This window comes from Dermochelys coriacea, chromosome 7 (genome assembly GCF_009764565.3).
Source record: "Dermochelys coriacea isolate rDerCor1 chromosome 7, rDerCor1.pri.v4, whole genome shotgun sequence".
Lineage (NCBI taxonomy): Eukaryota > Metazoa > Chordata > Testudines > Dermochelyidae > Dermochelys > Dermochelys coriacea.
In genome coordinates, this window is record NC_050074.1 from 110,230,566 (window position 1) to 110,250,431 (window position 19,866).

Genomic DNA, 19,866 nt, shown 5'->3' on the forward strand with positions numbered 1-19,866 from the left:
TGACAGGCAGGATGGTGGTGGTGATCACAGTGACTGAAAAAGGAGGTGAGGTGGGAAGATTAGGAGCTCTGTTTTAGCCATCTTGAGCTTGTGCTTGATATGTAGACATCTAGATAGACTTCATAGATACACAAATGTGTAAAGGTACTCTATATCCAGAGTACCTGAAAACACTTATTGTATAAGCAAAAAGAAAAGGAGGACTTGTAGCACCTTTAGAAACTAACAAATTTATTTGAGCATAAGCTTTCGTGAGCTACAGCTCACTTCATCGGATGCATTCAGTGGAAAATACTGTGGGGAATTTTATAAACACGGAGAACATGAAACAATGGGTGTTACCATACACACTGTAATGAGTGATCAGGTAAGGTGAGCTATTACCAGCAAGAGAGTGGGGGAGTCCTCCTTTTCTTTTTGTGGATACAGACTAACACGGCTGCTACTCTGAAACCTGTCATTATTGTATAAGGTTTTACTTGGTTATAGTATAGATCATATCATGTAATGAATGAAGAACACTTTTTAAGAAGTTGGATTGAAGTGATTGGATGTCTGCTGTTGTTTATGGTAGTACATTCCTTTAACATGTCTTTGGGGGTTGAGAACTAATATATTTCTTAGCTATAAAACCTAGCTGCTGCTTAAAGTCACACTACAACATTGCTCATGTACTTAATTAACGCTAGTAAACTTTTTGTTGTATTAATATAGAATTTAAACTTAAAGAAATATTACTTGCATTATCTGATAGGTCTGTTCCTTAGCTCAGCCAATTCAAGTGTTACATTGTAGAGAACATCAGATTAATTGGTGCCAGAGCATGGTGTTAAGTGAATGGATTGCATATATTAGAAGTTCTGTATTTTTGTGCTCCAAAGCTGATGCTACTGTTTACCTGTGGTGAATATAGGAATCTCGTTGGGGTGATAGAGATTCTGACAGCACCTGGAGGCGAACCGCTGAGCCAGAATCAGAATGGAGACGAGCACCACCAGAGAGGTAAGTAGAGGGAAATCAAGCATCTTGGTGGTTGGATTCACAATTTGTGGGCGGGCACTCTTCCTGTTGTCAGTCTGAGTAGCCTTTGCCTCTGTTATGTCCAGCATTTGTATCTTTGAAAGTTATCCTCAAGGATTTTTTTTAAACTCCTTTGTAAGGATTCCAAAGTAAGACAGAAGGAGTATAGCTATTTAAAAATGCAAATAGGGAAGAGGGGACTTGTGGTAAGATAAACACCCATCCAGACTCTATCATACTTTTATCCAAGCATCCTTTTATCTAGAACATTGAATACAATTAAACTTCCTGGTTTATTTAAACCTTTACATTAAATCCAGCTGATGCCACCAAACATCTAATAAACCAGCAGCTGCTTACATGGTTTTTCCTTTGCTAAATCTGCAGCCTAATCAACCATCATCCCTACTTAAATGATTTGGTGCATGGTTCAAAATGAGGGAAAGAGAGTGACTAGATATAGGCTTTGAGATGACTTATCATATTAGGAGTTTTCCATTAAGGAATTGAGAGAGATACCGAAGAACTATGTAACAAAAATTCCAAAGCAAGAAATTCAAAATTGAGGATAATTTACAGAAGCTGAAAATGTATGCTGCAAGCTGTAACTAAGATCTAAAGAAATGTCATGAATTGAGAAGGGAAACAAACTGAAAAGGGAGAGTTTAAGGACTCAGTATTTGGAGGCTGTTCTTTTGCTAAAATCAGTAGTTCTCAAACTTTTGTACTGGTGACTCCTTTCACATAGGAAGCCTCTGAGTGCGACCTCCCCCCCTTATAAATTAAAAACACTTTTTATATTTTAACACCATTATATGTGCTGGAGGCAAACCAGGGTTTGGGGTGGAGACTGACAGCTCACGACCCCCAATGTAATAACCTTGCAACCCCCTGAGGGGTCTCGACCCCCCAGTTTGAGAACCCCTGGCTAAAATGCTTATCCTGGGTCTGAATATTTTAGGATTTTGAGAATGACTGCATAGAAGGAGAAATATAGGTCTTTGGGAGCTCTATGTATCTGTTAGAACTTTTTCTCTTTCCCTTCCATGCAGTTAAAATGTTGAGAGAGGAATCAAAATCAGTACAGGCCAATATGCAAGGGTAGTGAACTTTCTTTTGACCAGTTCTTTTAGTTTGTCCCAAGAGAGTAACCAAAATCAAATCTAACCATAATACTTTCTGACATAGCTTGAAATGAAGGGTAGAGAGTCCTGTATTCTTTGTACACCCAAAAGTCTCATTGGTTTTAGTGGTAGTCTGGGTGTACAAGGAGTGTGTTAATTTATATTTCACTCTAGTGTGGTAATGTAGATTTGACTGCAACTGAATAAAATGTTCAGAAATCTATTTGTGAATTAAGTGGCAGAGGCAGTGATACAGAGGGCAGAACACATAGCAGCAGCAGGAACGCATATTTAGTTTATGCCTACAGCTCCTTGCACAAATGATGTCATGTTGGAATCATCCCATGGACACTAGTAAAGGTAAAGAAATTCAGAGACTGTCTTGCAAACATAGACTTTTCACTTGACACCATGTCGTTAATCACTCAAATTCCGAGAGCCATATGAGAGTTCATAATCGTGGAACTACTTGTAGAGTGCGGGCAGGCCTCCCACTGATTACCCAGCACTTTAGGGTGGTCATCTTAGCTGTCAATTTGTTCCAGTTGTCCTCAACTTTTTCTGGACCATGACCCTGTGTTACAACAGGAAAAAATTGCAGATTCCCCCTCCCTAGCTATAAAGAAAGAGAGAGTAGTCCTAACACATGCTGGATGTGTTCGCAAACCCCAGGTTGAGAACCTGTGGTTTAGTCAATGGAGAGGCAACCTCCACCAGTACAAGGAAGATGGTGAACATAAGAAACAAAAGAAAGCATAAATCTCTTAGAATCTGGGCAACAAAATTGGTAATCTTCCAGATAATATCTGCAATGTACCAAAACAGCCAAGGAAAATAAGTTTATTAGTGAATAGAGGCTGTGCAGTGTGTGTCAGAGTGAGGAACTTATCACCCCTAAAAACATTATATAAAATATTACCTGTCCATCAAAAACGTAGATTAGCCTTAGAAGGATGGCAGTTGCACTAGAATGCATCCTCAACAGGAGTGTCTGTTGCCACATCACCCATTTTAGGGAAAAATCCATAGAGATTGTTCACAACAAGCACTTCTAATCCCTGAGGGGGACCAGACAAGACCCTGGAATTCATCAGAGGGAGTGATAGCTGAAATATCATCATAGAAATGTAGGTCTGAACAGGACCTCAATAGGTCCTCTAGTGTATTCCCCCTGTGCCAAAGCAGGAATAAGTATATCTAGACAGTCCTTGATAGATGTTTGTCTAACTTGTTCTGAAAAAATATCAGTGATGGTGATCCATTGCTTTTGCATGACTTGTATTGCTCCCCAGAGGAACCGCAAATAGTTTTTCATGTGCTTCTGATAATGGAAAAAAGGCCTGACGTGTATTTCATGTGTGTATCTTACATACTTTTTGAGTTATGAGTGAGCATAAGAATTCTCAAATTATTATCATCCACCAGGATTGGGGAACAGTTAGAGATCCCAATACCAGATCTCCCCCCTTTTGATTAGCATGAACTTGGTAGAAAAATTCTACCTGAATTGCAAAGGCATCATACTTTAAGCCACATAAACCTTATAATGGAAATTGGGTTGCAGTCTTGAGTGTGGAGTGGCTACTGCCATTCTGTAATGAACTGAATAATAATCTTGTCTGATGATTCATTTTTGTTGCAAAAAGTTACCCCCATAGAACATTCTGCATATTAGTCTCACACAAGTTTGCATGTCATTCCCTCTATGGTAGTATGTTTGACTGAGATTAAAATTCACTTTCTAACTTCAATAAACATATTTAATTTCTAAAGGGAATTTTAGTAGAGAGCCACATTCAGAGTTGAATGAGCTCCCAGTTTCCCCTAATCAGTACCTATCACCTGACTTTTCTTTCCATCTGAAAAATTATTTCACAATCATGAAGGTAAAAGATTAGCAGAAGTAATTGGCACAGTATTTTACAATTACCTTCTTAAGATCCTGAGGAATCTGAGTTGTAGACTTTATTTTGCTGTGGTTATAGATTTCACAACTTCTGTCAACTTAAACACTTCTTAGAGCACCCATACAGCTAATTTTGTTAGTGTTCCTAAACAGTCACCTTTCATAGAATCATAGACTTTCACCAAAGACTGAGTAGGAAAAACTTTAGCTTGAAAGAGAATTCTCCAGTTTGAGTGCACATAGGAGTCTAGAATAGAATTGCTGTCTCATTGTGAGTTAAAGGTAATTATACTCTCCCTCATTCTGGAAGAAGAAACAGGAAGCTGTAGCTCAGATTTCTCAAGATTATTGAGGTACGGGTTGTGTCAAATTTAACAGTTACGTACTCTTCCCTTCTTGTTGGAATCCTACATTAATTTTTTTTTAACCAAATCTTTGTAGTTTACCTCTACAAAGTGGTCCAATAATGTACATTTCTACTGTTTCATCTCTTTTCAAATTCATGAGAAATTCAAATTATGAACACCTCGATTCGTAATTCCTAAAAAAGGAGATACCACCCTCCATCTTCATAATAAACTGTCCCACATTCCCCACAAATAGTGAAGATGTTTTATGGTAATTTCCTAAAATGGGGAGGAAACGTTCACCTCTTGACAGAACCATGGCTTGTGACTTGTGTATATACGTAAAATAGGTGCCATCCTTACTGTATTCAGTGCTGTTGTGAATGAAGAGGTGCAGTACACAAGCCAAATGTATATAGAGCACTTGGAGAAGCATTAAAATAAACAATATGTCTTAAGTAATGATAAGATAGAAAGCTCACACTCGTATCCAGGGGGTATCCAATCTTTTCAGCTTTTGTGGACCAAACATATTTCAAAAGATCAGGGAGCCACAATCACTATTATGGGGCAGATTCTGCCATTGCTGTGCTCTCTTTGCCTCACTTCAGAATGGGGGAGTCCCCAGAGGGCATAGACAGTCTGTCAATATCCTGTACCTCCCTATTTGCAGTCACCTAGCACAGAGGGTGAGGAGGATGAGAGGCAGGAGCGCATTGTCCTCTGACCATTCTGAGTTGGATTATGATCCCTACGGGACTGTTGACAGTTAAAGCATCCAAAGGCTGCTGTGATGGACCTGTACCTGATTGTTGGTTACCAACATCTGGACTGCACTGTGAGGGAGGGAGGAAGAGATGGGAGCCATCCTTTAACAGTCATTCCCTTAAACTAGTGGTCCCCAAACTTTTTACCTCATGCCCCCCCTCATCCCTGTCTGTGCTCCCACCCCAGAGCTGGGGCCTGGAGCAGGGCTGCGGCTCTGGGATGGGGGGGATGCAGCATGGGGTAAGGGAGCCGCCCCTCTCCCCCCCCACCAAACATTCTTTGGCACTCCCCTAGGGGGTTATGCCCCACAGATTCGGGACCTTTGCCTTAGACTCTGGCAGAGCCCCTCAGATTCCTTTCCTGCTCTTCTTGGATTCCCACAAATTGGCAGGGAAGAGGCAGTGAAGCAGCCAGACTTATTCCCTTTGCAGTTCAGCAGGGGAGCAGCTGAAGCCTAGGAGCTACTCAGAGCATTTCCTGGGGCAACAGGGGAGGTGATACCTCCTACCTCCTTATGACAGTGATGAGGCTGATTCAGACACTTCCAGTTAGAAATAGCAAGGTGACTGGTTGGGGAATGTATTTTCAACTTGCAATCAGTTGCATGCTTTCTTCGTAACGTGCACCTTCAAGGGCCACAGGTGGACCGACTGCTCTAATACATAAACCTTTCTTCACTTTTCACTCTTGTCATGTGGTTTAATAGGGAATGGCGCCGTGGAGAAGGGCGTGATGATGAAAGACCTTTTCGAAGAGGAGATGATCTACTTAGACGTGGTGGTGCTGAAGAGAAAGAGCCTTCTTCCCGGGAAACAAATGAAGACAGAGCCCCCAAGCGGGATGTGGACGAGGACGGGGAACCCAAGCGGGGCGTGAACGGGGAACCCAGGCAGGGTGTGGACGAGGACGGGGAACCCAGGCAGGAGGAGGATGGGGAACCCAGGCAGTGTGTGGATGAGGACAGGGGGCCCAGGCGCGGGCTGGATGAGGACAGGGGGCCCAGGCGCGGGCTGGATGAGGACAGGGGGAGTTGGCGCACTGCAGATGAGGACAGGGGGCCCCGGCGCGGGCTGGATGAGGACAGGGGGCCCCGGCGCGGGCTGGATGAGGACAGGGGGCCCCGGCGCGGGCTGGATGAGGACAGGGGGAGTTGGCGCGGGCTGGATGAGGACAGGGGGCCCAGGCGTGGGCTGGATGAGGACAGGGGGAGTTGGCGCACTGCAGATGACAACAGGGGACCCAGGCGTGGCCTGGATGACGACAGGGGACCCAGGCGTGGCCTGGATGACGACAGGGGGAGTTGGCGCATTGCAGATGACGACAGGGGACCTAGGCGGGGCCTGGATGACGACAGGGGACCTAGGCGGGGCCTGGATGACGACAGAATTTCCAGACGAGATGAGGACAGAGGCCCCTGGCGTAGTGCAGATGAGGATCGACTTTCGAGACGAGATGATGACAGGGGTCCATGGCGTGGTGGGGATGATGACAGAGGGCCCAGGCGTGGTGATGATTCAAGACCTGGTCCTTGGAGACCATTTGGTAAACCAGGTAAAATAATTTTGTAATTAAACTATGGATTTTTTCATAATTCTATCCCTCTTCCAAAAATGAAATTTGCTGAGTTTAGTAAGATGTATATTAAGTACTAGATACTTGAGATAGCAGAAATAACTGGATCCAGTTCTGTGTGTTGTTTTTAAACCAAGATTAGGTGTGTTTCTGAAAGATATGCTCTAGTTCAAACGAGGAATTAGTATGAGTCTATTAGTTTTCTGTTGCAAATGGCTGGATCAATCTGGCTAATTTGTATGCTCCTCTCATTTTAAATGATCATTTTCATTTTATTGATTCATTTTTTTTAAATAAATGAATATTTATTGCTTCTGTAGCAAATATTTAAAGGTCAAATATTAATGCTGGGAATTCACTTGTCTTGTGAAATAACCAATGTGAAATAAAAACTTAATGCCCTCGTGGGGCAGAATCAGCTTTATACTAGACTAATGCAGCTTTGGCTCCCTTTCCTTTTTAAACTGTCGCAGGGATCAACCTCTTTTAAAGAGAATTTGGAAGTAATCCACGGAGAAGTTGGACTTTAGTACCTCTGTGGTTTTGTGCATCTTTTTATTTATAGCATGCAAGAAATATTTCCAGTCAGTTATTTGAAGTCTTAGCTGATAATGGCTATAACAGTTGTTTTCTGATTTCCTGTAATGCCTAGCTAGATCTGAACTGTTGACTGTATTGCCAATACTTTTATTATCTTCTGGTCACTTCTTTAAAGTTGTAGTTAAGAAAAAGCACAGATGTTAAATGGAAACATTTAAACAACTAATGTAATAATTCTGAAATCCAATTCCAACATGATCATAAGTAAATAAACCCCAGTGCTCACCCTCCGAAAGCTTTTCCTTTCTCCCTCCAGAAGAAAGATAGGATGAACAATGTGTAATAGAGGAGTATTACTAATACACGCAACTGAGAATCATAGATCATTGAGTGGTATCGCCAGAGGCATTGGGCAAATTGATCTTATTTGAAATAGTAATTCAAATTTTAAAAGTAGTAGCCATAATCCCCAAATTAATGATGATTTCTGAAGTTCAACGTGTTTAAAATCTTTTTCCCTTGTAGACAGGGCTGAGGAAGCCTTGGCTGTTTGAGGTTATACTAATGCCCTGTTACTTAGTGTTTATTTTGACATTTCTGTCAGAGATGTTTGGCATTCCGAGATGTCTGAGATGTTGGCATTCCATAAAGTGTGTGAATTGACTAAGGGCTTGTCGACACTGGCACTTTACAGCACTGCAACTTTCTTGCTTTGGGGTGTGAAAAAACACCCCTCTGAGCGCTGCAAGTTTCAGCGATGTAAAGTGCCAGTATAGACAGTGCACCAGCGCTGGGAGCTATTCCCCTCATAGAGGTGTTTTTTTTCACAGCCACGTTAAAGTGCTGCCAGTGAAGACATGCCCTAAAAAATACAGATTTTGTTCAGCTCTTTGCTGAACTGCTATGGGGAGTATGGGTTTCTTCACGTGAATGAGGCACCTGACCTACATTAAACATAGGTGGTTCTTCAAGTCTTTGTGGATCCCACTCGAGGTGAGAGCCAAATGGACAAAAACTTGAAGCAGAATCACAGTTACTGTAAAGCCAAGTTTAGTCAGAAAATAATTTGATTCCTTTTGTTACTAACAGGCGGATGGAGAGAACGAGAGAAAGCTCGTGAAGACAGCTGGGGACCCCCGCGAGACTCCAGACCTTCAGAAGACCGTGAGTTGGATAGAGATAAAGATTGTGATGAGAACGAAAAGGATCGTGAGATTGACAAAGAACGTGACCTTGATCGGGATGATCGCTTCAGACGTCCAAGGTTTGATTTTTCTGTTGGTAACAATATTGATAGGAGTTGTGTAAAAGCCATCAGCTTTTTTCCTCTCTCATGAAATTAGTCACATCTTTAAAGCAATAAACAAATTATAATGATTTTTCATATTGTGAAGAAAACGCTAATTGTCCCCAGAAGCAGCCACAAAATGTTTTACTGCTCACTTTTAAATATTGTTGCATTCGTTTTCTTAGTCAAGATTGAGCATTGACCTTAGGTTTCACTAAAATGAAAGATCTTAACTTTAAACCTTCCAATAAATTTTTCTCATAAATGGTGCGCTATGTGCCTGGTACATCGTCACGTTGAAACTGTTTTAAATAACTTGCCCTTTTTAACACTGCTGTGTTCACTGCAGCAGAAGCCAGAGTATAAAGGCTTAGTCTTATTTTTAAATGGCAAAAGGGATGAGGCTGCCTGGAGAAGAGGACCAGCTGAGGAAGCTTCCAGCTGGAGAGATTCAAGTCGTCGAGATGAATGGGACAGAGGTGGTCGTGACATGAGAGATCGGCGTGGTGATGATAGAGATAGAAGAGGACCTCCAATCAGAACAGACCGTGAAGAAAGTATGTTTGTTTACCCTTACCAGTTGAAATATATATCACCGGGGATCATTTACACTGTGGCCCCTTTACATCGCTCTGGCCAGTGTAAAAGGGCCTTGAAGTGGAGTAAATTACATATATACCCAGTTATCCCTTTTACTGTCAGTCCCCACTGTCAGTGTGGTAGAAAGGAAAGGAGCCTTGGTGTAAATGTGAATCTAGCCCTGAATCTTATTTAAAAAAAAAAAAAAAATTTATCCCAGTAGATTCTTGTCATTTGACATATAGATCAGAAATGAAAGAATGAGACTATTGTCACTTGGAGTACTGGGTGAAATGTTTTGGGGCAAATAGTTTATTCACCAAAACATGCACCATTGGCTGACCTGAAGCTATTCATGAATTTGACCCGATCGTGTTGGCCAGGGAAAAATTTTCAGGCCCACTCTGTCAGTCCATCCCCCTTTACACTCTTTAGCCCAGTGGTTAGGGCATTTTCCTGGGATGCTGGAGACCCAGGTTTAAATCCGCATTCAGAAGCAGAGACTTGAAGTCATGTCTTTGCCCATGTGAGCATCCTAACCACTGGGTTACAAGCTGTTTTGGTGCGAGTTGCTCTTAGTCTTTCCTATTGAAGCAATTCAGTTTTGTAGAAATACTTAAATATTAATTGAGCCAAAGAGAGAGTTGGAGATGTGGATTCAGAGGTGGGATTTGAATCCACATCTGACTCACCATGTGAGTGCATGTCCTTATTACAGCCACAGTGTATGTGTATATGCTTACGTCCCCTTCGTTTCAATCCAGAATAGGCATGCTGCCCTGAATCTGGTCCTAATTGATAAAATGGAAGAGAAAATGCAATGCAAGACCTCCTGACAAGTGAAAGGAGGGGGAACTGGTTTTCAGCTCTGAGATTCTTTTCTATACTGTTAAGCTTGGTATTTGAAAGTGTCTTCCATTTAGCTTCCACATTATTGCAAAACTGATTTTCTTATACTACTTGTCTTTACTGTGAAATAAGTAGATTTCAGAGTAGCAGCCGTGTTAGTCTGTATTCGCAAAAAGAAAAGGAGTACTTGTGGCACCTTAGAGACTAACAAATTTATTAGAGCATAAGCTTTCGTGAGCTACAGCTCACTTAATCGGATGCATCTGATGAAGTGAGCTGTAGCTCACGAAAGCTTATGCTCTAATAAATTTGTTAGTCTCTAAGGTACCACAAGTACTCCTTTTCTTTTTGTGAAATAAGTAGTTTCCTATACAGTTTAGCATTTCAGAGCACTCTTATGTGCAGGATGAGGTGTTAATAACCCAGTGAAACTTCTGCTACTTTTAACTTTGCCTACAAGCTGATACAATTTGCAGGGGGGTTTTTTTGTTTGTTTTTTATTAAAAGACCAGGCATACCTAAAACCTTCTCCCCATTTACATAAAATTGGGGTGTGTGTGTTCAGTTTTTAGGATTCATTTTGTTATGAAACCTAACTGTTTCCTAGCCAGATATTTTAAGTTGTCTCAAGATTGATACTTATGGCCTAATAGTTTTTTATTTTATTTAGTTACATAAACAGTGAGTTTTATGTACATTAAACAGAGCTCTAGCCAGATTAAGGCTAGTTCTAAGCGACTGAAAAAATAGGTCACTTGACAGGCTTTCATTACAATACTGTAAAATTAAACCATGGGCTCTGAACCTGGGTGTCGCAACCATTTTGCTGTATTGCTACATGGGAGCAGTGGTTCCAGTATGGCAAAGTTTGAGAACCACTGAATTAAACTATCAGAGCTGGGCTTGTTGATTTTAAACTCTTACAAGGGACTGTAGTAATACAAAAAAAGTGGTTTCTAATGATCTTGCACATTTTTAGCGAGTTCATGGCGGCGTGGTGATGACAGAAAAGAAGAACGAGGGGAAGAACGTGAAACTATCCGGCGAGCTGCTCCAGCTCCGGCTCCTACTCCTGTTCCTGTTCCTGCTGCTGCTCCTCCTATTTCAAAAGATAGGGAGAGAGATGCAGAGGGCGAGAAGGGGTCTTGGAGAACAGAAAAAGAACGAGAATCTCTTCGTCGCACTAAAAATGAAACAGATGAAGATGGATGGACCACTGTACGACGTTAAGTCAAAACCTAAACACAGTTTAACAGGTGTTTGAGTTGATTTGATCAAATCCACAATTATTATATTTGTGCTTATAAACATTCGGAATTGGTATTCTTTGACTAATGTTTTGAGATAACATGAAAGCATGAGCCTGTATTACTTACTCATCTATAGATTGATCATGCACAAACTAGCAGCAGAAGGTTGGAAATTGAATGCCGGTTTCTGAAATTACAAATGTTGCATATTTCACAGATCACTTGTTGCTAAAATAAAAATGTGAACTTTATAGCTATCTTGAGCAACACTTCTGTCTCAAACTAAAACAAACTGATCTTTTTTAAAAATTCTTCATTTGGATTGGGGTATGATTTATCACAGAACATGCAGTTGAAAAATCTCACATAAAATGGTCACATTATTGAAAAGATGGAGCTGGATTAATTTCCATAATTGGCCAAGATGAACTATAAAAAACCCACCCCCACTGAGGTATTTTTGAGGGCAAGAGGTTTTTGTGAGGTATTTTAGCATCATCTGAATTCAGTAAGTTGTTTAAATTTAAATTAAAATAAACATTCTGAACATTAGTTACACTGGGATATTTCTATGATTTTACTTGAATGCATATGAAACCATTTTGCAGTCATTCTAATAAGGAATATTGCTGCAGTGTGAAACAAATCATCATTAGACTTTTAAAACTCAAGCGTTATGGTCAACATACTGCTGAGTATTTTGTTTTGCCAATAGCATAACTGCTTTTTCCATTACTGGATAATTCATGCCTTTCAAGAATTTATAAATATTGTCATATTTAAAATGTGTGGTTTTGGAGGAATTCAGATTTTTTTCCCCAACTTTGTCTTCAGGATAAATGCTTTCCTTTTCAACAAGTGCTTTGTAGTAATGGCTGTGTTGACTGACTTCAATTTTGGGGTGCAGTAACAATGTTAATCATTAACTATGTGGTCTTATTGAAGCCAACACAGAACTTGCTGCTGTGTTTCTCTTCAATGAAAAATAAACTTATAGAATTAGCTTCTATTGTGTATTGACTTTTTAATTAACATTATTGATGTATTTTTATATGAAAAAGGCAAGCTGCTTAACTTATTCCCTTCCTCCATCTCTACCCTTTTATTTGGGACAGAAAAGAGAAAGTAACTTGTCTCTTGTATGGTTTTCTGACTGGGAAATGTTATGATTCATTTATGGCAAACAAACTTAAGTTAATGTTCCTTTTCTTGTCCCTTCTCCTGCATCCTCCATGAAAAACCTTCACCTCTACAGCCATTTTCCTTTGAGGGTTGGATGGGACTGTCTTTGGAGTCCATCAGCTCTGATCCTTGCTTGGCCATAGCAATCGCTTTAAAGCAACATTGTGTGCTGTTTAGCAAAGCAATACCCTGGACCACCTCTGTATCCTCTTATTCTGTGAGAGATGGAACTGGACTGGGGCGGGCAAACTTTTTGGCCTCAGGGACGCATCATGTTTCCAAAATTGTGTGGAGTGCTAGTTAGGGGAGGCTGTGCCTCCGTAAACAGCCAGGTGTGGCCTGGCCCCTGCCCCCATCTGAACCCCCCCCCACTTCTCACCCCCCGACAGCCCCCAGTACTCCTGCCCCATCCAACCACCCATTCTCCCTGACTGCCCCCAGACCCCCTGCTGCCCCATCCAGCTCCCCCACTCCATTCTGACCCCCCCAAGGATCCCTGCCCCATCCAACCACCCCTTCTCCCTGTCCCCTGACTGCCCCCAAAACTCCCACCCAACACCTCCTCTTGTTCCTGACTGCCCCCCTTGGACTCCTGCCCCCATTCTACCCCCCTGCCTCCTTACCACACTGCCTGGAGTACTGGTGGCAGGGCCGCACCAGGACAGGCAGCCGAACACAGGGTCAGGCCAGGCTCTGCAGCTGCGCTGCCCCAGGAGCTCGCAGTCCTGCTGCTCAGAGCTTTGTGCTGGCAGTGCAGTGAGCTTAGGCTGGGGGGGAGGGGGAACAGCAGGGGAGTGTCAGGGGCTGGGCAGAACAGTCCCAGGGCTGCATGTGGCCCGCAGTTTACCCACCTCTGAACTAGACAATAGGACCCAAGTCTCAGTGATAACATATATATATTACCCACAAGTAGTCATTGGACAGTCTCTTGATGCTTGCAGTTGTCCCTAAAGTGCACTCCTAGTCTGAAAAAGGACTATACAAATCAATTATTTTTCCCTTTTTCTGAGTAAAACTATACTTGTTTGGGGTACATGATATGTATAGTCATGACTCTTCTTTTAAGGTTCTGCCACCATGGAATCCTTCCCTTGCAGCAGAAATAAATTCCAGAATCTGAAGTTTACATTTAAAAAAAAATTTGAGTCCTTGACACAACTTTTGAGAACATCAAGTGCACTCAGACACGTCTTCAGGTCTGTGCACAACCTAAAGGAGTCAGAGATGTGAACTGATCCCACTCATCTCAGTGGCGTGTTAACTCTGAAACTTAAAGGTGGCCACTGTAAATGTTGAAGTTTACTAATCATTTTAGTAGAAATAGCCTCTGATGTACCTGCTATACCTCTCCAGGTGCCAAAAGCTACAACTGACCAGCTCCAACAGCTTCTGGTGATGTAACTATGCATTAATACATAATTAGACATTTAAAAAAACCTAACTGATGAGCAAGTTGTTTAATGCAAATTAAAAACTACTGTACTGATTCACTTTCATAATTAACCCTCATTTTTGTAAATTATCAGTTGAACTGCTACAGGAATGTAGGTTCAGCTTGCTCATTTTTAGGGGTGTAAAAAAATTGGTTCTGTAGTTGCAGTTCACTCTTAAATTACTCCATCTTAATTTGTGTGATAGTGAGGTGAGATGTAATCAGAATTTTTTTAAATCTGATTTTGCATTATTTCCCACACTTGTTGCCTATTAAGTATCAATAATGCACTGCTAGCTATGTGTTTATTAATTCCCTGTGTATTGTGAGTCATCTTGGATTTGCAAGTTACATAGGTTTAATATACATCACCAAAGAAGGCATGCATTAGAGGAACATTTATGGATCACTTAATAGTGAGGTACTGTATATACATATTTTGAGTCTGTGGTGGAACATCTAGCCAGCAGGGAGAATATGATCACTTTGTTTACTCTGCTTTTCAATTACATTGGAAAGTAGGCAACTTTTGTAGTAGTGGAACTCTTGGGTTGCAGATAATGTAAAACATCCCTCTACATCTAGTCAAGATTTACCATTGCATTAAAAAGATATGGCTAAATTATGCAAACTTTTAAAACAAAAGCTAAAATTTAAGCTTAATTTGAACTTTACACTTCAGTAATGCACTGCTAATACAGGACTAAGTCATCCTGCTGTTGTAATACACTTCACAGACACTTGGCTGTACAAGCATCCCTGTAAAATGTTACTGTGATACAGCTGTCAGGTTAGCTTACTAATCATCTTGTATAAATCTCTCTGCCATGAGCAATCTTGAGATTGTCATTTTAAATGCATTTCCATTTACTAGATTGTGTGCCAAAATTGCTTCTGTACCCCCCACCATACCCCCACATTACTTCTATAAGATAAAGGAAGCAATTCTTAAGACTAGCTCTTTGCTTAACCCTCCTGTGATTCCGAGGGTTTAGATTTATTCAGATATTTACAGGTAATTTAAGAAATCTAATAAAGCCACTTGCTGAGGGAAACTGAAAAGTTACAACATTCATTGGGCATGAAGATAATAAGAACAGTAAGGAGACACCCAGTTCTCAGACAGGAAGAATGTATTCTCATTAGAATAAAGACTATCTTAGATTGTAGCATTGGATGTAGTGTATCTAGACTTAATCAAGCGGAATAAACTTTTTCACTGGAGAATGGTTGTTTTTTAAAGTTTTCCAACCTCATTAGTGACCTGAAGATGGTGCTTGGAGCATGGAAATATTATGAGTGGCCAACGTGAGAAAAAAAATACCTTTTTGGAAAGACAACTAAGTTAGATTTTAGAAGTTTAGTCTTAAGTTAAACCACACTTTTTTTAAAAAATAAAATTAGTTTCAAAGGGAGTCATTCTACATGAAACCTTTTTATAAAGTAATATTCATGCTCAAATATCCTTCTTAAACTGTTGACCCTAACATCTCTTAACTGATCTTTCTGGGCTTGGTTTGTTGGAGCTTAACTCTTCTGGGTCAATTTATTAAAGCATAGTTTAATTTTACCTGGCAGCTCTCTAATTACTATGGCAAGCTAGTACATGAATTTGTTAGTCTCGAAGGTGCCACAAGTACTCCTTTCTACATGTGGTGGGTTCTTCAACTATCAGGCTTGCGTGTTGCAGGATGAGTAAAGTGTCAAGAACTGGCATAGACCTGTAGAGGTGAGTTAGGTCACAGTCACAATCACCTGATTTCTCTTAGAGGGAGGAATTTGTGAAGCAATGGCTCCCCTAAGAGGAAGCTTATTTTAATTCCTTGAAAAGATTCCAATCATGCTAATAATTGTTGGCATAAAGCAGCTTTTGTTCTATATTCCATATCATGCTAGCACCCTGTGGGCACCTCTGTCTACATGTTTGACAGTATTGCCCTAAATTCTCTGTATGTGGAATGTGTAAAACCAAGAACTCTTCCTATGGTCTTTTTGCTCCCTTTAATGTTTACACCAGCGGGTGGGTAACCTGCACTAACCTTGATAGATAAAACATTGCTGAAGGATAAGTTACTGATAAGTTACAACATTCACTGGGCATGTAGGTAGTAAGAAGACACCCAGTTCTCAGACATGAGAATTCATTTTTCCTATAGAATAAAAACTATCTTAGATTCTAGCATTGGATGTAGTGTATCTAGACTTAATCTGCACACTCTATTTCCACATGAAATGCATCTTAAGTAATACCCAACTTTAAATGGACATTGAAGAGTGGGTAATCCTGATATTCCAGTAAAATTGCCCTGGGCAAGTTTGTACACTGAACTGGTCTTATCAATTTAGACTAGCGTGTAGCCCCTTAGAAGGTACAGTCCCCTGGTCATATCTGCTATTGCAAGCAAAGTTTTTGCATTACAACTCAGTTTATTAAATTCTCACCTACATATGAATGCAAATTCTCATAAACCAGTGCAAGTTCTACTGGGGAGGTGCTCTTACAAAAAGCATCTGTGAAATCCCACAGCAAACAAGCTGTTGGGAGGGTCTGTAAATACAGCTTTGAGATGGGTAAATAGGGATGTAACTATGAGCCAGAATAGTACATGAATGGATATCCAGAGGGAGAAAAGTATAAACAGCATATGGTTAAACAAGTTGTATTGATTTTAACTTTACACTTTGAGAGTCTCCCTTTAGTTAAACCCAACACTAGCTTTGGAGTTAAGTGAAGAATTAGACTACACTTCTATTAGAAACAAGTAGTATGATCACTTTTAGAGCTTCCTAGCTTTAAGAATTTTAGAAAGTTGTTCATATGTACTGAATACTTCAGAATGTAAATATTTTTACATAACTGTCTTGATAGCATTCTGTCATACAAGATGGCATGCAGCCTTAAAATAATCTTGTATGCAGTCCAGTTGCAACTGGAAAATTAGCCTCAGTATAAGCCATATGCATGCAGTTTTAATTTAAATGCAGTTATGCTCTGCAATACTCTAGAGCTTCATCAACTCTCTACCTATGTAAGAGAAATGAAATGTGCAAAGTATATTACTAAAAGAGAGGGATTCACTGCATGGAACATAAGTCAGTCTTTCCCCTGTTTTACATTGTAAGTAGTGAAGGGGAAAATGCTTTGCTTGGTGGAATCTAAATTTGCTCTGCTGAGATTAAACTTCCATCCTGAGTAGATTTTAACTTTAACCTTTTGGATCACATTGCCCAAAACGGTTACACAATCTAAGACTATAGTATGCGAGTCAGAATATAGTTTGGCCTTGTTCTGTAGTAGAGAGCAACTATTTTCTAGCTATGACCCCCATTGTAAACAGAACCTCAGCACAGCCCTGAGGTAGTTTCAAAGAAGTCTTGCAGGTGGCATATTCTCATTTGTTTATGAAATGTTTTCTTGCAAGAGCCTTCAAGCAGCTTTTGCATTAAAAAACCAACCAAACTAGGGTTCTTTCCTACATCCGCACTTTCTGTTCTTTGCAGTAGAAGAGCATGGTAGCTATTAGAATCCACACTACAAGTCAGAGGAAGGCAACAAGAACGTCTTTCCACTAATTATGCATTAGACAAGGATGCAATGCACTGCAGCTACTATAAAATGGTCCAACAAACCCAACAGTGTTGAGTGATAATTTATAAATAGCTACAGGGTAGCAAAAACATGGTTGTCATTAAGATACCTTCCCGCTTTCTCTACATTACCACCTTATAGTAGGTCAAGCTTCACATGGGAGGGGAAAGAGGGGAGAAGAAAAGAGAACAGGCTTAAGTCAAATTTGTGATGCCTTTACTTCACTCTAGAAAACAAATTCAAATTTAAACAGCACCATTGCCACCTGTGGCCAGTATGGGGCTTCACAATCTCGACAGTGTTTATTTTTGGCTGGGGGGTGGGAGGGAAAGGGAATTTAGAGGAATGAAAGTTAATTTCTAGACTAAGGGAAGGAGAAAACAGAAGAAAAACAAGAACCCTAGATCAATACAAAAACATGTGAACACAAAGGGGAGCACTCCCCCAACACTGAAAAGTGTCATATGATCATTCCTGATGTCAAAATCCCCACAAACATTAGTAACTAACAATTCGTACTACCTACTTACAGACAACGTTGTTTTGTTAGAGGACAGTGCAAACACAACCACGAGCAGCCAAATACAGCAGAATTCCCCTCCCTATCCGGTCGAGCTCACCCTTAAAACACAAAATTTAAAAACATCAATGCTTCGTTTGGCTAGGATACTGCAAAAACAGAAATTCATTTGCTTAGCAGTACAGAGGCCTTTTCTTCAGAGAGATTCTGTAAAATTTTGTTTAAAAAAATGCTTCCTCTCCAATAAACCAACATAAACGCCCCCATAAATGGGAGCTCCCTACCATTCAATTTCATCTTACCCCCCCTTTTAAAAATTAGATATATATATATATTATACAATAAACAAATACAGTGCATCTAAACTGCATATTTATAATTAATGATCTAGAATTAACTTCAGAGCCCAGCTTCCCTGGATGCTGAGTTATACAAACTAGAAACTATCATTTAGTACATAAGCCAAGGAGCTTTTTACATTCTAGTCCCCCACGTTGAATATATTAATGTGTTAAAGAGAACAAAATGCAATCCGCTTTAAGACACTTAAAAAAATATGATGAGAAAGGGTCTTTTTTGTGGGCCACACAAAAAACTGCTGCCGGGTCACTTTCTGCTGAAGCGGCCTCGGTGAAAAGAGGGGGGGGGGGGGGGGAGAAAAAAACAAACCAAACGAACAAAAAAAGCCACCAACCCAACAAATCCATCGCCAAGAAGCCGAACAGTCCCGAGGCCAGGAGGCTGCAGCCCCCTAGCGGAGTTTCTTGCCCAAGGCGGTCCGGGCGTTTCGGAGCTGCTGCTTGGCTGCACTGGCCTGCATTTTGGAGAGGGGGCAGTACTTGATGGTGTGGGCATTGTCCCCACTGGCCCCGCAGAGGGGGCACGTGTATCTCCGCAGCACCGGGCACAAGACCCGGCCGTCGGGTCCCTTGAGGATGTGAGTGGTGTAGAGGGCGACGGCTTCTTTGTTATTCCGGCAGAAGACGCAGACCTGCAGCTCCGGCTTGAGCAGCCGGGAGCCGGGCTTCTGGGGCGCCGGGAGCCGCCCGCCGCCGCCGCCCCACGCGTGCGGGGAGCGGTCCCGTGGCAGGTGAGCCGGGGAGCAGTTGAACACCAGCGCGGCCGGGCTGCCGCGGCCGGAGAAGGGGCTGAAGTCGGCGAACCGCTCCTCCAGGAAGCGCTCGCCCTGGTGGTGGCTGCACAGGTCCAAGTCGTGCAAGTGCAAGGCGCCTTCGAAATAGGGGGGCCCCGCGTCGTCCTCCTCCTCCTCCTCCTCCTCCTCGTCGTCGTCCTCCTCCTCCTCCTCCGCCAGAGCCGGCTGCACGGCGGCGGCCACCACCACGGAGCGGGGCTCGGTCCCGAAGCCCTTCTCCTCGTCCACGGCCTTGGTGATCAGCGTGGCCAGCCCCAGATAGTCATTCCAGGAGTTGAACGCGTTCCCGTACGCGGGGTGGCTCTTGGCACCGTAGCGGGCGCCCTGCAAAAACTCCACGGGCTGATGCTGCTCCAGCTTGCCGGGGGGGAACGTCTCCATCGGAGGCTTCACGCCGCGGGGCGACCCGCGTCCACAGCCGCCGCCGCCGCCTCCTGCGCGCTGCAGCCGCGACTCGCTCCGCACGCACCCAACGCGGCTCTGCGGGGCGACCGCTTCGCTCGCTGGCCGCGGCGGCTCTAGATACATTCGGGGGAGGGGAGAGAGGAGGAGGCTCAGCCCAGGGGCCGCGGCAATTGGCCACCAGCCAAAGCAGCCCTCCCGGCTCCACCGCGCAGGCCGCCGATTGGTCGATGCGCTTAGCGGCGGTCCCTCTCCTGCAGCTGTGTGTGCACAGGCGGGGCCGCCCCTCGCCTTTGATTCGGAGCAGGTGAGAGGCCTCCAGCCCCCTGCCACCGTGTCTTGGAG

At 42.3% G+C, this 19,866-nt stretch overlaps 2 protein-coding genes across 9 annotated transcripts in view; one reads left to right on the forward strand and one right to left on the reverse strand.

Moving 5' to 3' along the window:
- Window positions 1–12,246, forward strand: part of EIF3A (eukaryotic translation initiation factor 3 subunit A) — a 54,867-nt gene extending 42,621 nt beyond the window's left edge. The window contains exons 18-24 of one of the 8 annotated variants that reach the window (XM_043518900.1): window positions 914–1,002; window positions 5,872–6,033; window positions 6,064–6,116; window positions 6,177–6,716; window positions 8,367–8,541; window positions 8,962–9,122; window positions 10,973–12,246. In XM_043518900.1, coding sequence (XP_043374835.1) covers window positions 914–1,002; window positions 5,872–6,033; window positions 6,064–6,116; window positions 6,177–6,716; window positions 8,367–8,541; window positions 8,962–9,122; window positions 10,973–11,223 — 1,431 coding nt within the window. In that variant the 3' untranslated portion in view covers window positions 11,224–12,246. Of the gene's footprint in view, window positions 1–913; window positions 1,003–5,871; window positions 6,717–8,366; window positions 8,542–8,961; window positions 9,123–10,972 lie in introns of all 8 variants that reach the window. The other 7 variants (XM_043518894.1, XM_043518898.1, XM_043518899.1 and 4 more) reach the window with 7 other exon arrangements.
- Window positions 12,247–17,645: 5,399 nt separating this feature from the next.
- NANOS1 (nanos C2HC-type zinc finger 1) lies at window positions 17,646–19,809 on the reverse strand. The gene has a single exon (XM_038411735.2). The coding sequence runs from the start codon at window positions 19,645–19,647 to the stop codon at window positions 18,718–18,720; it is 930 nt and encodes a 309-aa protein (XP_038267663.1). The 5' UTR covers window positions 19,648–19,809; the 3' UTR covers window positions 17,646–18,717.
- Between the last annotated feature and the right edge of the window lie 57 nt (window positions 19,810–19,866).

Coding starts and splice junctions, on each gene's coding strand:
- NANOS1 (XM_038411735.2), bottom strand. CDS start 19,647: ATGTATCTAGAGCCGCCGCGGCCAGCGAGCGAAGCGGTCGCCCCGCAG.